At 43.0% G+C, this 24,192-nt stretch overlaps 2 protein-coding genes across 3 annotated transcripts in view; one reads left to right on the forward strand and one right to left on the reverse strand.

Moving 5' to 3' along the window:
• p2rx5 (purinergic receptor P2X, ligand-gated ion channel, 5) overlaps window positions 1–16,981 on the forward strand; it is a 32,956-nt gene extending 15,975 nt beyond the window's left edge. The window contains exons 5-12 of the mRNA XM_037687442.1: window positions 6,300–6,384; window positions 6,503–6,583; window positions 14,089–14,230; window positions 15,964–16,097; window positions 16,187–16,280; window positions 16,359–16,424; window positions 16,502–16,590; window positions 16,681–16,981. Of these exons, the coding sequence (XP_037543370.1) occupies window positions 6,300–6,384; window positions 6,503–6,583; window positions 14,089–14,230; window positions 15,964–16,097; window positions 16,187–16,280; window positions 16,359–16,424; window positions 16,502–16,590; window positions 16,681–16,930 (941 nt within the window). The 3' untranslated portion in view covers window positions 16,931–16,981. The remainder of the gene's footprint in view (window positions 1–6,299; window positions 6,385–6,502; window positions 6,584–14,088; window positions 14,231–15,963; window positions 16,098–16,186; window positions 16,281–16,358; window positions 16,425–16,501; window positions 16,591–16,680) is intronic.
• A 672-nt stretch (window positions 16,982–17,653) lies between these two features.
• Window positions 17,654–22,196, reverse strand: emc6 (ER membrane protein complex subunit 6). Of its 2 annotated transcripts, none has more exons than XM_037687445.1 (2): window positions 21,988–22,196; window positions 17,654–18,345 (listed from the first exon to the last, which is right to left on the reverse strand). In XM_037687445.1, the coding sequence occupies exon 2, from the start codon at window positions 18,308–18,310 to the stop codon at window positions 17,978–17,980; it is 333 nt and encodes a 110-aa protein (XP_037543373.1). In that variant the 5' UTR covers window positions 18,311–18,345; window positions 21,988–22,196; the 3' UTR covers window positions 17,654–17,977. The 2 variants fall into 2 exon arrangements, with proteins under 2 accessions (XP_037543373.1, XP_037543372.1); XM_037687444.1 differs by having other exon boundaries at window positions 17,654–18,348.
• Window positions 22,197–24,192: the final 1,996 nt, after the last annotated feature.

Below are 24,192 nucleotides of genomic sequence, written 5' to 3' on the forward strand. Positions count from 1 at the left end.
TGGTACAGTGTCATATTGCCAATCTGCATGTGAACCATTGCTATAGCTGTCAGGGTTGTTTTCATTTCTGAGAGACCCTGCATTTCTATAGCACATTCAGAGAGAGGTATTATCCTGTTAACACTGGCAGCGGCCGTCCTCAGCTCCTCGAACAGTTTAGCTGACATGATTGTTATGTCTGCCCCACCGTCCAAGAGTGCTTCGTGTGTGAGGACACCTTCGAGTGTTACTGACAGGTACGCCTTTTTGGCGACCCCCTTTCTGATAAAGTTACACAGAAACCTCTTGGGCTTTTTCTGACGCTTTTTCACGCGTTCAGCCTTATCTGTGTAATTTTGGTTTGCCTGAACCGTCAGCACAGCAGAAGCTGTTTCTGAGTGTTCAGCCTGTGATGACACGTCATCGTTCGTGTGTGTGTTTACCCCCCCTTCTTCCGATGAGGGGTTGTTTGAGGCAACCACAGCAACGTCTTGGTGTGTTCCACCGACATCTGTTATGTTGTCATTCGCGCCCTCAGATGTAATAGGAATTACATTACTGCAAAGTGCTCCTGGTTGGGTTCCCGTGTCAGTGTGTTTCAAAGTTTCTAACAACCTGCGTAGTTTCTCCGTCTCTTCCGAGCTCAGAGGTGTAGGGCCTTGTTTCTGGAACTTTTGTGATTTTTTCGCCTCGGTTCGTTTCGTCCGAGGTGGGGGACGGTCAGGTACGTCTTGCGGGGTTTCCTTTACGTACTGCCCCTGCTGATATGGTTTCTCATATCGTTGCGTCCTGCGCCCACCCCTTTTTCGATAATCACTGTCTTCCTCTGAAAGAGGAGCCTTTTTGTCCCAGCGTGCACCTTCAGGACGCGGTTTGTTAGCTTGAACAGACTGTTTTCTCTCTTTCTTCTTAGGAGGAGGCGGCGAAGCACGTCGTCCTTCTAGTTCAAGAGGGAGGGGTTTAACCTTTACACTTGGAAACACTTCAATGGGCGTCTTAGCATGAGAACATGCTTCAAACACATTCACAGCACACTGTTTAATCTCACTGATGGATTTTTCTCTGAAATTTGCCATCATCTGTACTGATTTTTTAAAATCAGAGTGGAGATTTTTGCTGAAAACAAACTTAAAACCATCATCTTCTTCCATTCCGGTCTCATTTCTGTTACCAAAATAAGCTTGGAAGATTCTTTTGTAATAAACTTTTGGATGTTCATTTTTACCCTGCATGACCTTGTCTGCAGCTGGAAAACCAGCAGGCCCCGTGCAGGGGTCGTACTCTCTGATCAAAGCTTCACACAGAAGGTTGTAATCCCTCCTCGTTGCATCAGGTAGACGCTCGATGAAGGTGAACACCTCTCTGTCTGAAGTGAGCCGCATCAGACTTATCTTATCGTCTACCGTAGCATTAGGATAAGATCTCAATCTGAACTCCAGATCTTTGAGATACGCTTTCGTTCCTGCTGACCCCATAGGCCCGGGAACAAAGCGTTGTACATACTTTGAGATTTTCTGCAAGTCATCCATTGAAGGAGACTGTATCACCGGTCTAACTTGTGTGACTGGTGGTGCAGACTGGTCAAGGCCTGCCCCTACTGCCCATGGTGGGGGTGGGGGTGGCTGATAAGGGTTGGTAGGAGGAGGTGCATATTGGTGCAGGTCTGTCCCCACCCTCCGAGATGGGGGTGGAGTTGACTGCCTGGCGTCAGGAGGAAGAGGTGCATACCGGTGCAGGTCGAACCCCACCGCCCGAGATGGGGGTGGAGGTGACCGCCTGGCGTCAGGAGGAAGAGGTGCATACCGGTGCAGGTCGAACCCCACCGCCCGAGATGGGGGTGGAGTTGACTGCCTGGTGTCAGGAGGAAGAGGTGCAAGTGGGTGCAGACCCGTCCTTATCCCCCGGGTTGGGGGTGTTGAAACGGGGCTAAGGGGAGGAGGTGCAACAGCACCTGTCTGGGGTGGTTGTAGCTGACCCTGTTTGTCTCTGAACCTCAAACCAGCTAGCTCCATGTCAGAAATCAGGTTTGTAGCTGTAGCTAAATTCTCCTCACAAGCTGCCAGACGCTCATTTGTTGACTGATTTTTATCTTGTAAAGTCAGCCAACTCCGGGTTATTAACCCCTTTTCTGCCTTGCAATCGTCCAGCTCCCTTAAAGCGGTTTTCAACTGTGCTTGTAACTTATCGTTATCCGCACACGCGTCTTGGTACGCTCGGTCCTTATCCGCAATCTTCTCCTCATATGATCGAGCCTGTTCTGACAGCTCTCTCTTTGAGAGGTCCTTATCAGTTTGAATCTTTTGTTTCAGCAACTCAGATTCACTTATCAGCTCGGCACACTTCTCCTCATATGATTGAGCCTGTTCTGACAGCTCTTTCTTTGAGAGGTCTTCAGCAGCCTCAAGGTGTTGCTTCAGCGACTCAGATTCAATCATCAATTCGTCACACCTCTCTTTTTCAGACTTATATCCGTTGAATAGCACGCCCTTTTCTACCACCAAACGGTCTAATTCCGCCTTCAGAAGCAGAGAGATTTTTGCTAACCGTATGCGGCTTGATTTTGTGTCCTCCTTCACTGTAGCTGCTTTAGATAAACTCTGCAGCTCCTCATGTCTTTGATCGTCATCAAGGTCTCGCAATTCCTCCAAATTTTTGCCAATAATTGAATTTGTTAAAATGTGTAAGGCTGTCTGGACCGCATCCTCGGATTGTAAGGGGTCAGTGTTTACCTCCTCGTCCGCCATTATCTGCTATTTAGAAGTTAAATAGTAGATGTAAATGTTTAGGTGGTAAAATAAACCAGAAAATCTCTTTTTCCTGATAAGTTTTACTCTTATTTAGTGAATTATCAATTAAACGTGCGTTATCTTCTAGCAAAATGAGTAAACTATTCAACTCTGTGAATATCTGTAACTGTATCTTATTTAAAAGTTTCCAAATTTTATTATGTACCTGTTACTCAAGGATTTATCAGTGAATAAAAATTTGTTTGGTAAAAGCTCTTTGCATAAATACCTTCATAACTTTTAAAACGCAAGATAACAGTGTTTATTCAGCTTTGAGGAAGTTTGTTAACTCAAAAGTTGCCTTACAGAAAAATAAAACGTTCAATTTCACTCTTTACCTAAAAACGAAGTGAAAACCTGTGATCCCACGTCTTCTCCACAAGATGTCAGCAGATCCTCAACAATTTTAACTCAGACACTGTTTGTGTCGTCCACTAGGGGTGCTATAACTTCCTGTGGCGTCCGGTCGTTAGCTTGTTAGCTAAAATTAGCATCGGCTTGCTTCGGTGAAAACCAACACTTCTGAACGGATTTCTTACACAAACGTGGCAAAATTTTTTCAATCAGACCTTATATCATGAAACATGAGTTTTGTGGAACAAAATTGCAGCCGTATTTAGTGAATTTAAGCACGGTAAAGCTCATTTCCGACTTGGGGGAAGTGACGTGACACGTCATCCATCCGGTCGTTAGCTTGTTAGCTTAAAATTTAGCATCGCTAGCGTAGTTCAAAAGCATCATTTTATGACGGTCTTTAAACTCAAACGTGGCGAACTTTCAGCGAATATGCTTCGAAGAATGTAAACAGCGTTTCAGAACACAGCTTTAATGCGCTTTCCAGCGTTAAAAAGCAGATTTTATTCCCTATGAAAACGAGTCTTCATTTCCGGGTGACGTGATTGACACTTCCCTCATCCAATCAGAACGTTACACACGGTCTTTCTCAACCAATGACGCAGCGTAGGGGTGAGGGGAGGTGACGTCAGTCAACCTTTCTCAGCAAATCAGAGCTGTCCAAAGCAGCAAACAACCAACCACGAAGCGTTAGCAATAACCAGCATGTTAGATTCAGCCTGAAGCTATTTCATCACTTATCGTCTTTTAAACCATCAAAATGCACTTTCTCTGCTAAAAATGTAACGAACCAACCCCTGAGCTGCCCGGAGTCTGCTACTCCGGTCTCAAAACGTCTTTCCAGCTATTTAACAACTCGTTCGAACTCTTCCAGAACCGAGTCGGAACCACAGAACCGAACCGGACCAGAACAGCGTCTGGAACACAGTTTAAACAGAATAAAGCGTTTCCACAGCTCAAAGCCAGCTTATGTTACACATACAGACGTACAATTCAGCTTTATAAAGACTCAATGACACAAATTCAGCTTTTAAAACATCGCCAGCGTAACACAAGCGCGCAGCTCCAATTGCGCTGCGTAAAGACGCACGGTTTTTCAGCACAGCTGATAAACTGTTATTGTACAACCTTGCCAACATGAAAATCAATGTGTACACGGTTACAGTCCATTTAGGAGCGCGTAGCGGGCCACCAGTTGTAGACGAACAGATGCTGGGATATATTCATCATTTAACGCGGGTTCCTCATTTTTCTGGACTGAATAAAACGTGCATTGAATTTAATGAAATGCAAACGTGAGACGTCATTTAGATTTGACCCATCAAAATGAATGCGGTCATTTATTTACAGAATCAAATTTAACATCAAACATTTACATTAATTTGGCAAATTATGAAAATAACAATATAAGCAATCAATCAGGAAAAATCATACGGCCATGATTTTTCCGTTGCTGCACCAAAGACATTTATGAAAACTGTACAACTATGATCTTTTGCCCACATGAATGTGGGTAAGCACTTTACACAGACATTTCTAAATATCTGGGAGAATTTCTACTTGATAGAAAGTTAAAGATGAAAAGAAGTTTAGAGGGAGTTAAGATGGTATGTGAGGGAAATTAAGTGTTCACCAGAATCGACACTCTCCGGCTTTCTTCAGCTTTTCCTTACAGTACACTTAGGTGATGAAATCGGCTCCTTTACCTGGAGATGTCTCAGGTGAGATTCCGTTTAACGCACCCTTTCAGCGTCTCAGTAGGATGCTGTTACTCGTCCGAAGTAATGGCGAGGCTCTGTTCGACACATATTCACCTCAGTGGAAAATGTTATAATCCCATGGAACTCGGGAGAGCTTTGTTGTCATGTCAGGAACTCCAACAGCACTCCATCAGAACTCAGCAGAACTTGAGTAGACTCTCACCGAACTCTACGCTCTCAGAACTCTTAGAACTCCGACAACTCTCCAACTCTCTGAGTCTGTAACTCTGTGTAGACCAGGAAGTACTGACATTTTAAAGACTCTTTCCCGGTTCACTTTTTGGGATTTTTCATTGGTCAGAAACGACCAGACGGGGTGGGTTTTGTGACGTAAGAGGTTAGAGACAGCGAGAATTGTTATGGGACAGCTCAGAAATGTTCTCACAGACCGAGAGGGTTTTGTTGTGGCGTGTTTAAGAAACAGGTGCAAAACATCTCTATTTACGTCTGAGAGGATTCTAAAACATGACAGTTTTAACATAACAACTTGTTTTTCGTTTGACTGTAACCTTGTAAACGCACACACTTGCTCATTCAAAAGCAGAAATCAGAAAAATGCATAATTACTCTGCAACAGCTTTTAACATGAGTTCTAACTTTTGCATGAGAATAAAAACCATTACTCAGTTAATAAAATTGATTAGTTCACTGCAACATCTAAAATGGTTTGAACTAAGACACTTTGATTATCAACATTTGTAAGATAGTAATGATAATAAAAAGAGAGTGTTCTTTTCACTTGAATCTTCAAGAAAGAAAGTCTCAGGATGGGTGAACCTGTATTTATGTAATCAAATACATGAAATGACAGTTCCTGTCCCACAAGGTTCTAAAGGTCAAGAGTTTTGACCTTAGACTTAGTTTCGACGTAGGCCTAGTCCACTACATATGCTCAGTTTCTCCCATCTCGCCTGTTGAAGCTTGTAACTCCTTCAGAGTGACAGGCATCTTGATGGTCGTGCACTGTTCTCCTTGCACAGCCACTCAGTTTGCAAAGACAGCCTGCTCTTGGTAGATTTACACATGTCCCATCGTCCTTTTATTTCTTGATGATGGATTTAACACAACTATGTTTAGATCCCTGGAAATCCTTTTGCACCCCCTGACTTTTACTTTTCATTAAGCTTCTCGTTGAGTTGAATAAAGATAATCACTCAGGGGGTGAATGTTTATCCAGTCACTTTCTTTATGTTACATATTTTTCCTTAATTGGTATTATTTTGTAGAAATTCAATTTCACTTCAACAATGAAGAAGACTTTTAGATTTTTTTTTTTAATTTGTAAAGAAGGCTAATTTATGTTGACCGTGACTGAAATGACAGCAATAAAAGCCTAAAACATCCCGGGGGGTGCATATGTTTTGCAGACACTGTATGTATTGTGCATTATACAAGCACTGAGTCTTGTTTTCTCCATTAGGAATAAAGACCGGCGTGTGTTTGAACAGCACAGGCACCTGTGAGATCCACGCTTGGTGTCCTGTTGAACACAGCAGAAGACCCACGTGAGAATCTTTAAAGAACTTTGGAAATTTGCCACGTTGGGGTGTATTTGTGCTTACTACAGCCTTTTTATTAAGCCTTTCTTCTCGTGCTTGACTCTGTTTTCATTGTCTCTTCCAGAAAGCCCTTACTGAGTGAAGCAGAAAACTTCACCATCTACATCAAGAATTTCATCAGGTTCCCAAAGTTTGAATTCTCCAAGTGAGTATTGCTGTCTGCAGATCACTGGTATTCCTCTGGTTCCAAGGCATTGTGACGTTGAGTGAGGTGGGGGACATGCTCACTGGCTGCTTTAAATAACTTCAGGGTGCAGAACGCCATCTATTTATACCAGCATGTGCATTGCTCTGCAGCGAGACAGTGAAGCAGTCATCTGAGACGTCCTTGACAGCAGTACATTACACTGGACAGGTGTCAGATCAGATGGGGGTCGCCCAGGGATCTGGACCATTGCCCCCAACTGCTGTTCTCTGTCCACTTCCTGCATGAGAGCAGAGAGATGCCACGAGCCACGGCTAATTCATCCATCAGGATCCTCATCTAATTACACACATACCTAATTTGTCTTCATTAACGTGATGTGCTCATGCTTGATACATAACAGATAAGACCATTTTTTTTTAATGGTGGGGGCATTTAAAATGGCAGCCAATGCTACAGTCTAGCACTGAGACACATGCAGTCAGTCATCAGAAGGTCATAGAGTCAAAGTTTATGCTCAGTAATCCAGGAAAAAAATCCAACACGTTGTGTCAGGTCCTCTGGACAGTTTCTTTTTTTTGTTGTGACGTTTCGTTTTTCATCCAAAGGACTTCTTCAGTCTGAGGAGCTGCAACAAACTCAGTCTTATAAATAGCACCTTCTCATAGTGGATCGACCAGTTTGATGGTTTCTGGAGTCAGCCCTCTCAAGAAAAATAATTTTTCAAACACAAAGTACAAGATATGACTTTAAAAAGAAACACTGAACATTCTGCACTGTTTAATGTTTGCAGATGAAGTGTAGGTGTCAGACTGCTTTAAGTAATATTGTTCACTCAGTCTTCAGGAGAACATTGTTTACTGCCTCAAAACCAAGTTCAAGGGTAAGAATCTGAAAAGTTTTTTTTTTAAAGGGGGCGGGGTTCTTTCTCTGCTGCAAGTTATGTAATTTAAGGAATTTCAGTGAGACAAAGAAAATCTATATTACAAGCTTCAAGGAGACTTTATTGTCATTCGCATCACGTGGTACATCAGATGGAACGAAATTGTGTACTCAAGGTCCCAGTTACACCCAAAAATAGCAAAAATATAAAAGAAGCAGTATACAAGGAATCAAAATAAGCTTTATTATCATTATACTGAGATACAGTGAGATTAAGTTCGCACAGTCATCTGAAAGATGGGCGGAGCGCACGTAGCTGCTGCTGTGATAACTCGACCTCTTATCCGTTTCAGAATACGTTTTTAGATAGAAAAGGGGACAAAGCCATGAGGAGAGGATAGTTGTATTATGAAAAAGATCTCTTCACACCTTGTCCTATCAGGACACGATTTAAGACATCAAAAAACTCTGCAGGCGATCCATGAAGCACTAACAGATAGTCCATTGTCCTGCTAAGATGATGGTCAGTCGGCACAGTTCAAATAAGCCTCCACCGAAGTTGGGGGGGGGGGGGTGCGACAGATTAAGCTTTTCCTTTGTTTACACATTGCCCAGTAGAAATTGATATGTCAGCCTGTTTTCGAGGCCAACTGAGGAGTCAGATTCAGAGAAGCCACAATTGGATTTTTTTTCAGGCAGACTGTTTTTTATTGTCTTTTTCCTGTCTTCCTTTTCTTGTTAGTCTTGAGTCTTACTGGTAGTTTCATGATCCAAAATGGCCAAATTAGGGTGCATTCTACTGGTCCGTGCTTACGAGCCCCTCCAAAGTCGTTTCCAACATGCCGGCGAGTCCCAAAGTCGCAGGTGGCCTGTGACTCTCACAAATCACTTCCATCTTACAGTTTAGCTCGTAAATGATTTTGAGTCCTCAGAGCACGAACCAAACCTTCACAAGCAGGCAGCCTGACAAGGGCCAAATTAGCTGCAGCTGTCTTCTTGTATGTTGATAGACCAGGAACCAGCCAATTCCAAAAAGCAAGAAACCTGTTATCATAAATCCGATTGTATACTGTACATCTTCGGCATCCTCCTGAGATTCTCAGCGGAACATGAGGGCTCTCCAGGATCCTGTCGCTTTGTTGAAAAGATTTTGTCGATTGTGTTGAAAGTCCAATTGATCAGATCCGTAAGAGCTTTCATTTTGGAAGATGTGTAAAATAGGAGCTCCGATACACAGACAGAGAGCAAAAAAGCAGGAGGAGAACAGGAGAGGGAAGAGAAAGAGTCCGCCTCGTACAAGAGCGAGTGAGTAGAAAAAGAAAAGAAAAAAACGACAATACAGGCTCTTAATTTTGTAAAGTAAAAGAAATTATATCATTCTGATCAACAAAAAGCTTTTATGTGGAGTTGCATCTCTGTCCCACCTCTGAGGAGGTCAAGCACCTGTGCTGGGCTGACACATAAACCAGAAACAGAACCGATAAAACCAATCCCATATTTGCAGGCGTGTTTCACCCTCTGCTGTGCATCGCTGTTTAGAATGAGTCAAACTGTGGTTGTTTGCTCTGTCGCTCCTCAAAGTTTCCCAGAAGCCATCCATTACCTGCTGCCTCGACAACCTGATCACAGGTAGGCAGGAAAAAAATGGGTAGCTTTACATGGAAATGAGATGTCCAGGAGGAGAACCAAGGTGTTGAAAGGCTAGAGAAGATACATAATCCCTCAGGGTGTCCTAGAAAAATATGCCCAGAACATACAACCATCCTAATTAGACACCTGAACCACCTCAGCTGACTCCTTTCAATGAGTAGAAGAAGCTCCCCTCATTTCTAAGGCTGACCCCACCCAGCTGAGGAAGCTCATTTCAGCTGCTTGGATTCTTTTGGTTATGATCCATGTCTCATAATCACAGGCGAGGGTTGGAACCGATTGTAGTGAGCTAAGGCGTTAACTTCACTACTAATTAATTATTCTTAAAGCTAGTTCAAGCACAAAGAATATTAATTGTTTAATTACAATGGACGGTGGCACAACTGGTAGAGCTGCTGCCTCTCAGCGAGCAGGTCCCTGGTTCAAACCCCGGTCCAGGGGCCTTTCTGGGTGGAGTTTGCATGTTATCTCCGTGCATGCGTGGGTTTTCTCCGGGTACTCCGGTTTCCTCCCACAGTCCAAAAACATGCATGTTAGGCTGATTGGTAACTCTAAATTGTCCCTAGGTGTGAGTGAGAGAGTGAATGGTTGTTTGTCTCGTTTGTCTCTATGTGGCCCTGTGATGGACTTGCGACCCGTCCAGGGTGTACCCCGCCCCTCGCACAGTGATTGCTGGACATGGGCACCAGCGACCCCCGTGACCCAAAATGGAATAAACGGGTAAAGAAAATGGATGGATGGATGGATAATTACAATGGATTATTTTCTTTTTCGAGTTAAATTTCTGCCATGTGACCAAGATAACTGTGAGTGGATTGTTTAATCAGTGACATGAGATGCCATTTTATCTTTGACCCATCAGAATAAATGCGGTCATTTACTTAACAGAATCAAAATTTAACATCAAAACATGTACACATTGATTTGCTGATCTGTTTCTGCTTAATAAACTTGGCAAGCTTTACTAACAAGACAACAGAACATTACTGATTGAGGCTGATTCACCTCTGAAGGCATCTAGTTTGTTTTACTGGCGAATAGAAAAGTTAAAGAGGAGAAATAGATTTAAGGAGTAAGTTTAGATTTAAGGATGAAAGTTATGTGTGGAACCAGAACATTGCACCTTTCTTCCGACATCCAGCTTAGCTCTCCGGTACACTTCAGGACGTCAACGGCTTGTTACCTGAGATGGTGGATACCTCCACTCCGGAACAGAAGTCCATTAGTATGCTCCCTTTTCAGCGTCTCCGGTTAGAGTAGCTGGGAATCTTTAGAAGTAGTTCCATATGCTCCGATCAACAGAATAAGCTTCAGTTAAAGTTGAGAGCATGTACTGCTCGGGTTGAGTGCACAGCAATGCGAGCTGTGACTCCGTTGAAATGGAGGGACCCTTGGCACATGGTCCCATCCATCCGCTATTTAGTTGAGTCTCATCTCTGACTGAAAGTTCCAGCAAGACTGGAAAAGACTAAGACTCGTGAAGACTAAGACTTAAGACTCCGACAGAGTTTCAGGACTGACTGAATAGTTCCAAGAAGTGTTCCTTTGAAAGGGGTATCCACTTCCTGTTACATGGTACTTCCTGATTGGTTGAAACAACCAGCAGGGGTGTGGTTCTAGTGATGTTAGATGGTCACTAGAAGTCATGAGACAGTAGGAATGTTTAACAAAACGGTTAGTACATACAGGAAAATATTATGACGAGGTGAGACAGAGCAGGTGCCAGTTGAAGTTATTTACTGTCTGCGAGTTTTAAAAACAAGACACTTTGTTCTAATAACTCGTCTCTGACTTTCGACCAACATCCACTACTACTCCTCATTCAGACAGAAGACTAAATGCACACTTATTTCGTAAATAGGCATTTAACTGTATGATCAAGGTCTAATGAGGTTTAAAAGTCATTAATACTATTTCACAGTGGATTTAAATGAGTGATTCACTTCAACATTTAGAAATGGTATGAACTAAACACACTTTGGATTATCAAGATATCTTAAAATAGTAATGATAATGTGAAAAGAAGAGTGTTCTTTCAATTGATTAATTCAGGATACAATTATATAGTCTCTTGATGAGATAATTTGTATTTCTGGATTCAAATCAATGAAATAACAGTTCCTGTCCCCTGAAGGTCTTCAGAGACAGATTGTTGTCGGAGGCCTAGTTCACTACAGTCCCCCCTTTGGAAATCATCGCCTGTCCATGGGGATGAATTCCAACATGAACTTACACCTCCGAATGTCCTTGATCTTTATGTAATCCAGCAAGAGGAAAACAAAAGTCAAAGAAGGTAATCCCACAACGGTTCAGGTACTTCCATAATGTCGTTGGTAATTCCATTGCAGCAACGCTTTAACCCCTTGGAAACAAAGTCTGTAATCCATTGGAAAAAGTCATATAATCCACAACGGTAAATCCACAACGGTAAATCCACAACGATTGGAGGTGTTGATTGATCAGCATGCAGAGGGGTTCCCTCGATTGAACTGCAGAGGCGACCACTGGATGGAGTTTGGAGACCCACGTTGGAGTTGTAGGTCCCTTCAGCGAAGGTCATTGCTGGTGGTTCTCAGGAGATGCCATTCTGGTTCTATGTGTTCATGCATTTATGTGGTTTTAGTTAGGCTTATGAGTGGGATTTTACATAAGACCTTAACCTATATGCACCTGGTGTGTAAGCTATCATGGTTTAGATCAGCTACAGGTACCAATTAAAGGGTGGGTCATGCTGAAAAATTATATATAGGGATTCGTACCTATAGAAGGGCATTCCAAACTATTCTTCCATTCCTAACTTGGTTTAAGTTAGATTTACATGGCAAAATATAGTTTGGTTCAATTGTTTGTTGTCCCTTTAGACGAACGACTTGAGGTTTGGTTTTTTGGTTTTCCCCCTAAATGTTTTGGAGTCTATGGCAAGACTCAACTTAAGGATTAGCTAGCCCCGTATTTCTTCAAAATACTTACCACAGTTCTGTTTACTCTCTCCACTTGGCCTCAGGCCTGTGGGTGGTAGCCAACATGGAAGTTGACTTTTATGCCTAGCATCTTCCACAGTTCTTTCATCACTTCAGCTGTGAAGTGTGTACCTTGGTCTGAGTTCACCCTGAGGGGAAGTCCAAACCTTGAAAATACACGATTCATTAGTAACATAGCAGTTGTTTGTGCTGTGTCGTTAGGAGCTGGTAGACATTCTACCCATTTGGTAGACATTCTACCCATTTGGTAAATGCGCAAGTTACCGTCAGAAAATATTTATTTCCTTTAGTGCTCTTAGTAAGTGGTCCAACCCAGTCGATCTGGAGGTCGGACCATGGGAATGCAATGCCTCTACTTTGCAGTGGTGCTCTGTGGAGTGGTCTGGATGGCTGAAACTGACCACAGACCAGGCACCCTTTTATGTAGTTCTTGACATCCTTTTTCATTCCAGGCCAATAAGCAACTTGTTTTAATGCTTTCAGCGTGGCATTATCTCCCTTGTGTCCTGTGGATGGGAGGTCATGCGCATGAACTAACATCACCCCCCTGTGGTCATGGGGGACCACGAACACGGGTGAGGACGTCGGTCCATGAGCAAAAGTTAGGATGCCCTTGAGTAGTTTTAGTTGTTTGCGCAGCTGAAAGAGGACTTTAAGGTCTGAATTGGAATCCAGGTCGACTTCAGACGGAGTGTTTTTGTCTGGGTCAGTCAAGTACAGTATCATCGAGTTTATCGCAGGATCCAACTTCTGAAGTTGGATGATGTCTGGGTCAGTCAGCACAGGTTGTACAGAGACTGGATTGTCAGCCGGCTTGGCCACAGCCTGTGCACGTGTGACTGCCATTACCTCGGCTGTAGGTTGTACTGACAGAGTTGCGAGCAGCCAGGAGGGGTCAAAGGACCACGGAGGGCCGTCCACGGCTCCGTCCTTGGCTAGGAAGTCTGCAAGGTCATTATACCGCTTGTCATCGCCTAGGACTCTTGAATGTCCCGGAACCTTTTTCCAGTAGACCTGTAGGTCATGTGATGTCACCAAGTGATCACATGCCATGAAAAGCTCTTTGTGTTTGACCACTTTCTTGTTGCTTGTGAGAAAGCCGTTCTGTTTCCACAGAGCGAGATGACACAAGAAACTAAGTCGAGCGTAATTAGAGTCCGTGCAGATGACTAGCGTTTGGATGGAGCGGTCTACTGCCATCTGGAGAGCTATTAGGATTCCTGCTATCTCAGCGTACTGAGAAGTCTGAGAGCCTAATTTATAGCCAAAAGTGACCTCTTCTTGGTCTTGGAGGAGGATCCCTCCAACACCTGAGTTGTAGGTTTTTTTGTGGTGGAATGAGCATCCATCCACGTACAGTGTTGTCATATCTTTGCAGATATTGCTATCAAAGTAGTGGTGATTCGGGTCCTCATTTACTGAGGGTTTTTCCGCAGCTGGCGGTTGGGTTGCTGGTACATCTTGTGTACATTTCTGGCAGAGTGCCAGGTCGGTGCCCAAATGTGACTTCTTGTTTTGTCCGTAGCGGATGTCTAGGTCAAAACTTTGAAGCGCCATGAGCCACGTGGATACCCGTGAGTTTGTCACCACACCATCTCTGATGCGTTGGCTATTCAGGAAAGTTACAGAGACAGATTGTTGTCGGAGGCCTAGTTCACTACACGATGAAAGGGTTGACCTTTTGGCTCAACATTTCCTTTACCACAAACACTAGAGCCATAGTGACACCCTCATTACTGCAGAAGTTCCAGCTCTTCCTGCTCCATCCTTCCATCCTTTATGGAAATGGACATCAATATATTTAACTCTTTTGATGGAGCCAACAACTGACCCACAACACGAGGAAGGATCCTTTTTCCAGTTGAGAACCATGACTTTAGACGAGAAGCTAACGTTCATCCTGGTTGTGAACCATCCCAGTGTACACTAAAGGCCATGTGAAGCGTTTAAAGTGACATACTGATCAAAAGATCTGCTGTCTTTACCTCTAAGGTCCAACGTCCTGGAAACTTCTGATGAAAGCTACTTGAAGAGGTGCACCTACGATAAAGAGAACCATCCTTACTGTCCCATCTTCAGCCTCGGAGATTTGGTCAGCAGCACCGGACACGACTTTCAAGACATGGCTGGAAAGGTGGGTGACTTTTTCCTGTTATCTTACCAGTCATTATAATCTGTGACAATTATGGAAATCTGAAGACAACTAATTTGACTAATCTTGAATTGAAAAATCCATATAATTGACATCATTCTTCACCAAAAAGAAGAAAAAAAATATATAATGAGTGGCAGCTTTTATACAGTTATGTTTATCAGAGACATTTTTCACACAAAGACACCAGCGTTTGTCTGGTGGAGAGCTGCAGAAGTACAGAGAGCAGTTTGACCTGGCAGGATGACATCAGACACACATCATGAGAAATCTGCAGTGCATACAGTAGTAAAGTCCATCCATCCCTCCATCCATCCATCCATCCATCATCTTTACTTGCTTCTTCCTTTTGAGGTTGCAGGGGTCACTGGTGCCCATATCCAGCAGTCAACGCGCAAGAGGCGGGGGACACCCTGGACATCACAGGGATACATAGAGACAAATGAGACAACCATTCACTCTCTCACTCACACCTAGAGACAATTTAGAGTTACCAATCAGTCTAACATGCATGTTTTTGGTCTGTGGGAGGAAACTGGAGTACCTGGAGAAAACCCACACATGCACGCCCTTAGCAAAAAGTAGTTTATTTACGTGTGCTACAAGTATACTTATTTTACACTAAAAATGAGGAAGTGTACTTGAAGTTTACTTTTTATAAACTTTATTTGATATACTTAAAAATAGTATAAAAATGTCCCAATTTAGTCCAAACAAGTATTAAATCAGTATACTTTCTATTACACTACAAGTATGGTCTGTAGTATACTTGATATACTTATACTTAACTTAAAGTATACTTGCAAAATGAACTTCAAATGTACTACTTTTTGTTAAGGGCGGAGAGAACATGCAAACTCCGCCCAGAATGGCCGAGGCACAAGATCTATTGCGCCACTGTGCCCAGTAGGAAAGTCACGACGCAAAATCCACCCCCCATCCCCCAAGATGCACTTTCAAGAAAACAATTAAGACAGAGAAGTTTTGTTATAGGGTGGCACTGTGATGAAGTTGGTAGAGCTGTTGCCTCGCAGTGAGAAAGGTCACTAGCTCACATCCTGGCCTGGGACGTCTTCTTTACACCACTGTCAGGATCATTCCTGCAAAAATATTATATTCCTGCAAGAAGTGACCCATGCTGCATTAGAAGTGCTCCAGCTAGCTACTACTATTTGTGCTTACAAATAACTATAGCAGGTTCAAGATGGCAACAATCCACTTTGGGCTATGTTTGGATTAGCAGTAAGCTCTTTAGTCCCATCAGAACTTCTTTTATCCAAACTGATGTTATTCAAAGAGCTATCTAGAACAATTAAGATGTTGATTGTTCATCATATTTTCAAATAAACCAAATTTTCAACATCTGAACTATCACTTTAAGGCTCCATGACAACGTGCAGGATTTATAAGTATAAAATGCTATATGTTGTCATTGTATGAGAACATACAATGACAAAATTGATTCTCTGCATTTGACCCATCACACCTGGGATGCACCCAGGTGGTGTGGTGGGTGACTGCTGGGCGCTTGGGGACCAGTTAGGGATTGGGTGTCTTGCTCACACACGACATATGGGAATGGCCGGGAGTCGAACCGCGACTTTCTGGTTCTGGGTCGGCTGCCCTGCCTATACCCGTCATGGCCCATTGGGGGATTGGGGCTGTTTTAAACAATGGGTATTTTATTTCTGTCTTCTCTGGTCTGTGTTCATCAGGGCGGATCTGTTGGTGTCCTCATCGAGTGGTACTGTGACCTGGACAAGGACTCCTCTGAGTGTAATCCACAGTACAGCTTCACACGTTTGGACGCAGACTTAAACAATTCAGTAACATCAGGATACAACTTCAGGTCTGGTCTTGAAGCCCTTCAGTCCACTGCCTCCACTTCGTCTTTCCAACTTCCACTAGTTTATTAAATGACCTGGTTTTCTCCTGCAGGTATGCCAGGTACTACAAGGACCAAAACGGAGAAACCTTTCGCACACTGTACAAAGTGTACGGGATCCGTTTTGATATAATGATCAACGGCCAGGTACAGCAGAGGCATGAGCTCTTTCTTTTCTTTGACTCCACTCATAGATTCCCAGTAAATGCCCTGTTTGTTTTGCAGGCTGGGAAATTCAATATTGTTCCCACAATAATCGCTATTGGCTCGGGTGTTGCTCTGATCGGTTTGGTAAGTAGTTTAACATTTCTTTTGATTTTTCAGCAGATATTTAATTATGAAGGCAACTGTTTTTGTTTGTTGTTTAGGGAGCTTTTGTCTGCGACATGATTTTACTGTACATGATGAATACAAGCTCCTTCTACCGAGAGAGGAAATTTGAAATAATCAACTTCAAGTATGTCTCACTGAAAATGCACATTTTATGTAACCTATAAGCAATTTTTTTTTCCTGCACATGCACAACCCTTTTTATTCTGGGTCACAGAAAGGAACGAAGCAAACACAAAGATGAGAAAGCTCAGCGGGACAGGAGATCCAAGAAATCTGGAGCAGAGAGAGATGCTGCCAACTCAATCACAAAACAAGAGGAAACTGAAGTCACTGTGGAGGAGGACGTGCCCTCTGCAGGCACACGGGGTCTAACTATTCCACGCAACACAGGCCAGAGATACTCTTCTGTTGTGGCCAAACAGGGCCCGATGCCAAAACACATCTCTTTCTCCCCACACAACTAGGTTTACAGCGAGGTGGAAGTAAATGAGCCACAGGTGTCTTCTATGCTGCAGGAGGTGAATCCCAACATCAGACCGATGTACCTGCTGACTGAACAGCTTGTCTGAGGGAAACAGTTCTGACATCACAAATGACCCAGGGAACTGATGAAGGTGGACACATGAGTTCCACCACTCCTCCTCCAGCTGCTCAGAAGAAGTGCAGTTTAATATTATTCATACAAAAACATCAACTTTTCATCTGCTCCGTGTGAAGATTAGACGCTAAATAAGCACAATTATTTGTACTTTAAACATGCTTTTTTCCCCTCAAGTTAGAGCCAATTTAATATAAAAACCCCTTTCAGAGATTTAAAAAGAAAAGCAACAAACGTTCACGATGAATCTCAAGCGAAAACGTTCCGTTTAGAATATGACAGTCTGAAAACCTCTTGTGAATCAGCCCAGTAAGGACATATTTTATACATCAGGACACATTTATTGTGCACAAAATATTGTATAGATTTGTGGTCAGACCTGCAGGAGCATCAAAACATTTACAGCTCAGTGTGTGCTACTTGTTCACTGTGATTATGTTCGATGTGGTTTTCTGGGTGTTCGAGGTGCAGGGACTCGCCGTCTTGTTTGCAATTGTTGTCTTTTATTTATTAAATGTACTTAATTGTCAGCAACTCTTTGCCATGTTAAGATGATTGACACTTGAACAGATAAATGATCAATACAAACGACTTGTAAAGGTGTTTATTCACAGCTGCTATAATTAAACATATTATACATGAAATTGATGCCACATCTTGTTAGGATATTAAATTATTAATATTTGTAGATAATAGAACAGCGCTGGAATTACAGAATAGGAGTTCAGAATAAATGGTTGATTTAGACCAAGAAGTAAAGAAAGACAAGTAATCTTCTAAAATTCAGCAGCTCGGTACAGAAATATCTAAAGGTTTTCACAATAAAGTCTATCTACATACAGCAGACTAGACAAACCTAATGCTTAAAGATCATCATATGGAAACGTTTCACGGTATTTTGTGATAAATCATCTCAGTATACATGCACCATTCCATACAAAAAAGTCCAGAACAGGACATAAGTGAAAAGACCTCCAACAAGGCCTCCGGTGAAAAGCAGCCGGCGGGATTTAAAGCATTTGTTCCACCGCCGTCCAGCCTTCAGGATGAGCAGCAACGAGAGCAGAAAGGAAGAGAGGAAATAAAAAATGAAACCGTAGAGTCCCGTCAGCCCTAGGATACCAGCTGTCGCTCCGGACAGAGCGGACACGGAGGTGCGGCAGTAGTCCAGCACGGCGGCGTTGCCCCTCACCGCAACTTCACTGATGAAGTGTGGTCCCTCGCGCTTGCCCCCAACTCCTGCCATCTTCTCCAGCTCTGGTCGTCTTTCTCTGAAGTGTGCTGCTGTAACAAAGGACAAAAAGAAATAACTACTGGTTTGGTGATGATATATGTTAATCCTTTTTTTTTTTTTTTTGGTTTTACTTTACTGCTCTGCAGCCATTTGTCTTCAAGTTAACCTGTGATAAACTTATGTCAAAAAGAGCTTAATCTCCTTCTGTGTACTTGTTTATTATAAGTAAATCCAAGACCTAAAGCACTAAACTAATGATTTAACACACAAACTACTGACTGGGATTATGATCATTTGTTTCACTTAGTCATGTTGCACTGGGACAAATTCTTCTCTCTGAACACAATTACATTGAGGTGAGGCTAAAATACATTTTTAAAATCATATTGAACACAAAATCAGGAGCAACTTTACATAGTTTTACTTCTCTGCTGCATTCTTGGATACAACCCCTGAACGTGGCAGACTCTTTCACTGAAATAATCCATTTTATTTGGTTAGGATGAATTAACTTTATTTATATCACATGTAGGGAAAAATACCCAGAACTCCATTTGTCAGAACTCCATTTGTCATCTAGTTGTTTACTTCCTTTAGAGAGCTGTGACCTAATTATTAACTTACTTTTGCTTGATTTTCTTGACCTTGTACAACAGTTTTTTTTAAACACAAATGACAAAAATATTTTTCATAATTTGTCATCAGGAGGATGCCGGTCAGACCTGGCAGACCCAAACGTATTGTGAGGGTTTGCTGGGAACGTCTGGCAGAGTCTCCTGTGAGACGGAGTTTTAACTCCCACCTCCGGGAGAACTTCGAACATGTTCCGAGGGAGGTGGGGGACATTGAGTCTGAGTGGACCATGTTTCGTGCCTCTATTGTCAAAGCGGCTCACCGGAGCTGCGGCCGCAAGGTTGTCTGTGCCTGTCGCGGCGGCAACCCTTGAACCCGATGGTGGTGAGGGATGCTGTCAGGCTGAAGAAGGAGTCCTATCGGGCGTTTTTGGCCTGTGGGACCCCGGAAGCAGCTGATGGGTACCGGCAGTTCAAGCGACATGCGGCTTGGGTGGTCGCTGAGGCAAAACCTCAAGCATGGGACGAGTTCGGAGAGGCCATGGAAAATGACTTTCGCACAGCTTCAAGGCGATTCTGGTCCACCATCCGGCGTCTCGGGGGGGTGGGGGGGTGGAAGAAGCGGTACGCCACCGACACTGTTTATAGTGGGAGTGGTCTGCTGCTGACCTCAACTCGGGATGTTGTGGGTCGGTGGGCGGAATACTTTGAAGACCTCCTCAATCCCACCGGCACATCTTCCACTGAGGAAGAGGAGCCTGAGGACTTTGGGTCTGCCCTCCAATCTCTGGTGCTGAGGTCACCGAGGTGGTTAAAAAGCTCATCGGTGGCAGGGCCCCAGGGGTGGATGAGATTAGCCCGGAGTTCCTTAATGCTCTGGATGTTGTAGGGTTGCGTTGGCTTACGCGACTGCAATATTGCGTGGACATCGGGGGAAGTTCCCCTGGATTGGCAGACCGGGGTGGTGGTCCTCCATTCAAAAAGGGGGACCGTGGAGTGTGTTCCAACTACAGGGAGATCACGCTCTTAAGCCTTCCTGGTATGGTCTACTCGGGGGTTCTGGAGAGGAGGGTCCGTCGGATAGTCGAACCTCGGATTCAGGAGGAGCAGTGCGGTTTTCGTCCTGGCCGTGGAACACTGGACCAGCTCTACACTCTCAGCAGGGTCCTGGAGGGTGTGTGGGAGTTTGCCCAACCGGTCTACATGTGCTTTGTGGAGAAGGCGTTTGATCGTGTCCTCGGGGAACCCTGTGGGGGGTACTCTGGGGTACCGGGCCCTTTGATACGGGCTGTTAGGTCCCTGTATGACCGGTGTCAGAGCCTGGTCTGCATCGCCGGCAGTAAGTCGGGCTTGTTCCCGGTGAGAGTTGGACTCCGCCAAGGTTGCCCTTTGTCACCGATTCGGTTAATAACTTTTATGGACAGAATTTCTAGGCGCAGCAAAGGTGTTGAGGGGATCCGTTTTGGTGGCCTTAGGATTGCGTCTCTGCTTTTTGCAGATGATGTGGTCTTATTGGCTTCATCAGATCGTGATCTACAGCTTTCGCTGGAGCGGTTTGCAGCCGAATGCAATGAGGCCGGGATGAAGATCAGTTCCTCCAAATCCAAGGCCATGGTCTTGAACCGGAAAACGGTAGAGTGCCCTCTCCGGGTCAGGGAGGAGGTCCTACCCCAAATGGAGGAGTTCAAGTATCTTGGGGTCTTGTTCACGAATGAGGGAAAAATGGAGTGTGAGATCGATAGGCGGATAGGTGCAGCGTCTGCAGTGAAGCATGCGCTGTACAGGTCTGTCGTGGTGAAGAGAGAGCTGAGTCAAAAGGCAAAGCTCTCAATTTACCGATCGATCTACGTTGCTACCCTCATCTATGGTCACAAGCTTTGGGTTGTGACTGAAAGAATGAGATCTCGGATACAAGCGGCCGAAATGAGTTTTTTCCGCAGGGTGTCTGGGCTCTCCCTTAGAGATAGGGTGAGAAGCTCGATCATCCGGGAGGGACTCAGAGTAGAGCCGCTGCTTCTCCACGTCGAGAGGAGCCAGTTGAGGTGGCTTGGGCATCTGTTTAGGATGCCTTCTGGACGCCTCCCTGGTGAGGTGTTCCGGACACATCCCACCGGAAGGAGGCCCAGAGGAAGACCCAGGACACGCTGGAGGGACTATATTTCTCGGCTGGCCTGGGAACGTCTCGGGATTCCTCCGGAAGAGCTGGCCCAAGTGGCTGGGGAGAGGGAAGTCTGGGCCTCCCAACTTAGGCTGCTACCCCCGCGACCCGACCCCGGATAAGTGGAAGAAAATGGATGGATGGAATTTATCACAAATGCTTTCCCTCCATCAGCAAAATGATGAAAGAGTAATGACAATATAATTTTCTGCAGTCAAACTCAAGCTTTAAAGCAAATAAAAGGGTTTTACTAGTTAAAATCTAACTGGATGATATTATTCCTAACCATGGAAAAAATAAACATTTTGAACATTCACCAAATAACATATGGTGATTGTTTTAAGTCTAAATAGTGTAGAGATTAGGCCCATTTCTGTGTCAATTTTCGCACATTGTTAAATTAAAATTAGAAATTTTAAATTAAAATTAGAAATGTTAATTATTCCAGTTTGTTTATTTGAATCAACTTTCCTGTTAAGAGTTATCTAACGCTGATATAATTTCAAAGATTTTTCATGGTCTTTTAAATTAACTTATTGGCTTGCCATACACCATTTTTTGTTAAATCTGTTCACAAATATAAGCAACTTACTCCTAACTAGAAACTTTAGTGTAATTTTTTGTTCGCACACAGCCTTTCCATATGTGAATTTTTAAAAGCTATTTTGTGAGCTCTAGAGGATTTCAGCAAGTTGAAGCTACAAAGAATTACCCACAAAAATGTAAGAACAGTAATGAATGACAGGTTAGTTTAGGCCAAAAATAAGCTGTTAAATTATCAAACACAAAAACTACAAAATATTACATAAATGTAAGATAAACCAAACAGAGCAGCAGCTTCCAAGCTAAAACAGTTTGATGAAGATGCCTGACAGCATGACAACTGCCTTATTTTAACATTCAAGTCACGGCTAATGCTCACACAGCTAGCTATCAAGCTAACCGCTAAGAGTACTCACCTGATTAAAACCTTTATCGGCTCCTCGCGACGAGATTACAACAAGTTAACAGACAAGAATGACTTCATATCCCTCGTCATCAAAGAGTTTTTTAGGACATGTTAGCTGATAGCGCACAGAAACGACGCATTCATTCTTGGACTGCTGACTCTCCCAGACCAAAGTCAACCATGCTCCAACACAACTGCATTCTGGGTATAAAAGGAGGAGCGTGAACAGAGGGTAAGGTTTGGTGTGTTTAAGTACATAAAATAAAAGTAGGAAAGTGTTTGTACACAATACAACATTTTAGAAGATATAGAAATAACACAAATGTCAGTGTCTTATAAAATATATATGTTAAAAATATGCAAAATGACCGATGAGAGAAAAATAAAATTCAAAACAATCACAAAACACATGCACAAACTGAGTATGAAGAGGTAGAAATTAAGCAAATTTAGGGAAAAATAACCTACATGTCTACTGGTAAAGTGCCCCATGGTTTCAAAAATATCAACTTCCTAATACGTAACTTTAATTAATTGCAGTGTGATACAAATAACCACAATAAAAATAAGATTGAAACAAATAAACAAGTGGGTATAAATTACACGGAAAATAACACAAATTCAGGACTTTAAGTGAAAAATAAAGATAGAAAATAAATTGTGAATAAAAGATTATTATCACAGACACAGTGAAAAATCACTTCAAGTTCAAGTCAGTTTTATTATCATTAGCATCTCATGGGGTACATGTGGAACCAAAGTGTGTACACAGGGTCCCAGTTACACCAAAATAGAAAAATATAAAGGAAACAGTAAATAAGGATCTACACTAAGATATACTACGATGAATTTACTAAGAAAAATGAGGGAATTGTAAAGCAAAATCTTTTAATATATAATGACTCATGGGCATATTTTGTGTTTGCGCCCATCACGTACAAAAGGCATTAATCTTCAGTTTTATTTCACCTAGCACCAGCACAAAAGAACCTAATTGTCCATTTTTTTTCCTTTCCACATGAACGCAGCAGTGTAGACTTTGCTTTCAAAATAAGAAGCCCACCAAATAGGTATCTCTGCAGCCAAATTCTGAAGGCGTATCTGGGCGGTCATATCTGATTGGACTATAAGAAAATGGGCGTATCTGGGCGATCATATCTGATTGGACTATATGAAAATAGGCGTGTCTAGCCGGCCGCATATGATTACACGATAGCAAAATGGGCGTGTCTGGACGGCCATATTTTATTGGACGATAGAAAAATAGGCGTGTCTGGCCGGCCACATCTGATTGGACGATAGAAAAAAAGGCTGAACGATAAAATGCCGTAACCACTGACACATTATGTCTAAAAACAAGGTGTTATTGGCAGATTGTGTTAACCACAGGCACATTATGTCTATGGTGTTAACCGGTTCGACATTAGCGGCGTCTCAGGTTCAACACTGGCGGCGTCTCGGTTCGACATTGCTCCAGTATACTTCCGCGGCGTCTCCATAACTTCTTTTTTCGACTCTCTTAACACAGAACTTCCGGTTACATTTCAAAATAAGAGCAACATAACTGGGTAGTGGGGAGAGCTAAATGTTAGGTTTTTTTTTAATACCTAGCCATAACATTAAAAAAACAAATTCCATTTTGGTTGTTGAAAAATGTGAACAAAGTTACAATCGATTCATAAAGAAAGAAAAATATTAATGATACTTAAACTGGCCTTGGGACAAAGAATGTTTCCTTTAACTTCACATTTTCTTGTTCAACCTGCAGTCACTACAGATGTGTGATTGTCAGTTTCTGTAAGATTTCTGCACCTGGAGCAGGTATTTCTGTTTACTGGTTAACTTCCTCAGCTGTCTCACTATTTAAAGGTCAACCCTACTCCATGTTTCAGTAGAAAACAAGCACATTTAGGAGTCAGTACATAACCAGACTTTTGGCCCTCACACCTATACCCAGTTGCTCATGCTGCATGATGAGATCAGATTTATCCATATTTTAGAAATTACATTTAGCTTAGTCGACAAAACAATACAAATGAAGACCGTCTTAAAAAAACTCTTGGTTTTGCAGTAAGCAGCCTGATTTCAAACTGACATCTTGGCCAAAGGTAAAATAAAAATCTTTGTGTTCTCAGAAAAGTTGTTTCAGGACCTCCAATAAACTTATGTACACATCAAAGCACACAAGACAGATTCAGGAATTCTCTTTGTTTTC

The sequence above is a fragment of the Nematolebias whitei genome, chromosome 14, assembly GCF_014905685.2.
Source record: "Nematolebias whitei isolate Nwh7 chromosome 14, NemWhi1, whole genome shotgun sequence".
NCBI classification, from domain to species: domain Eukaryota; kingdom Metazoa; phylum Chordata; class Actinopteri; order Cyprinodontiformes; family Rivulidae; genus Nematolebias; species Nematolebias whitei.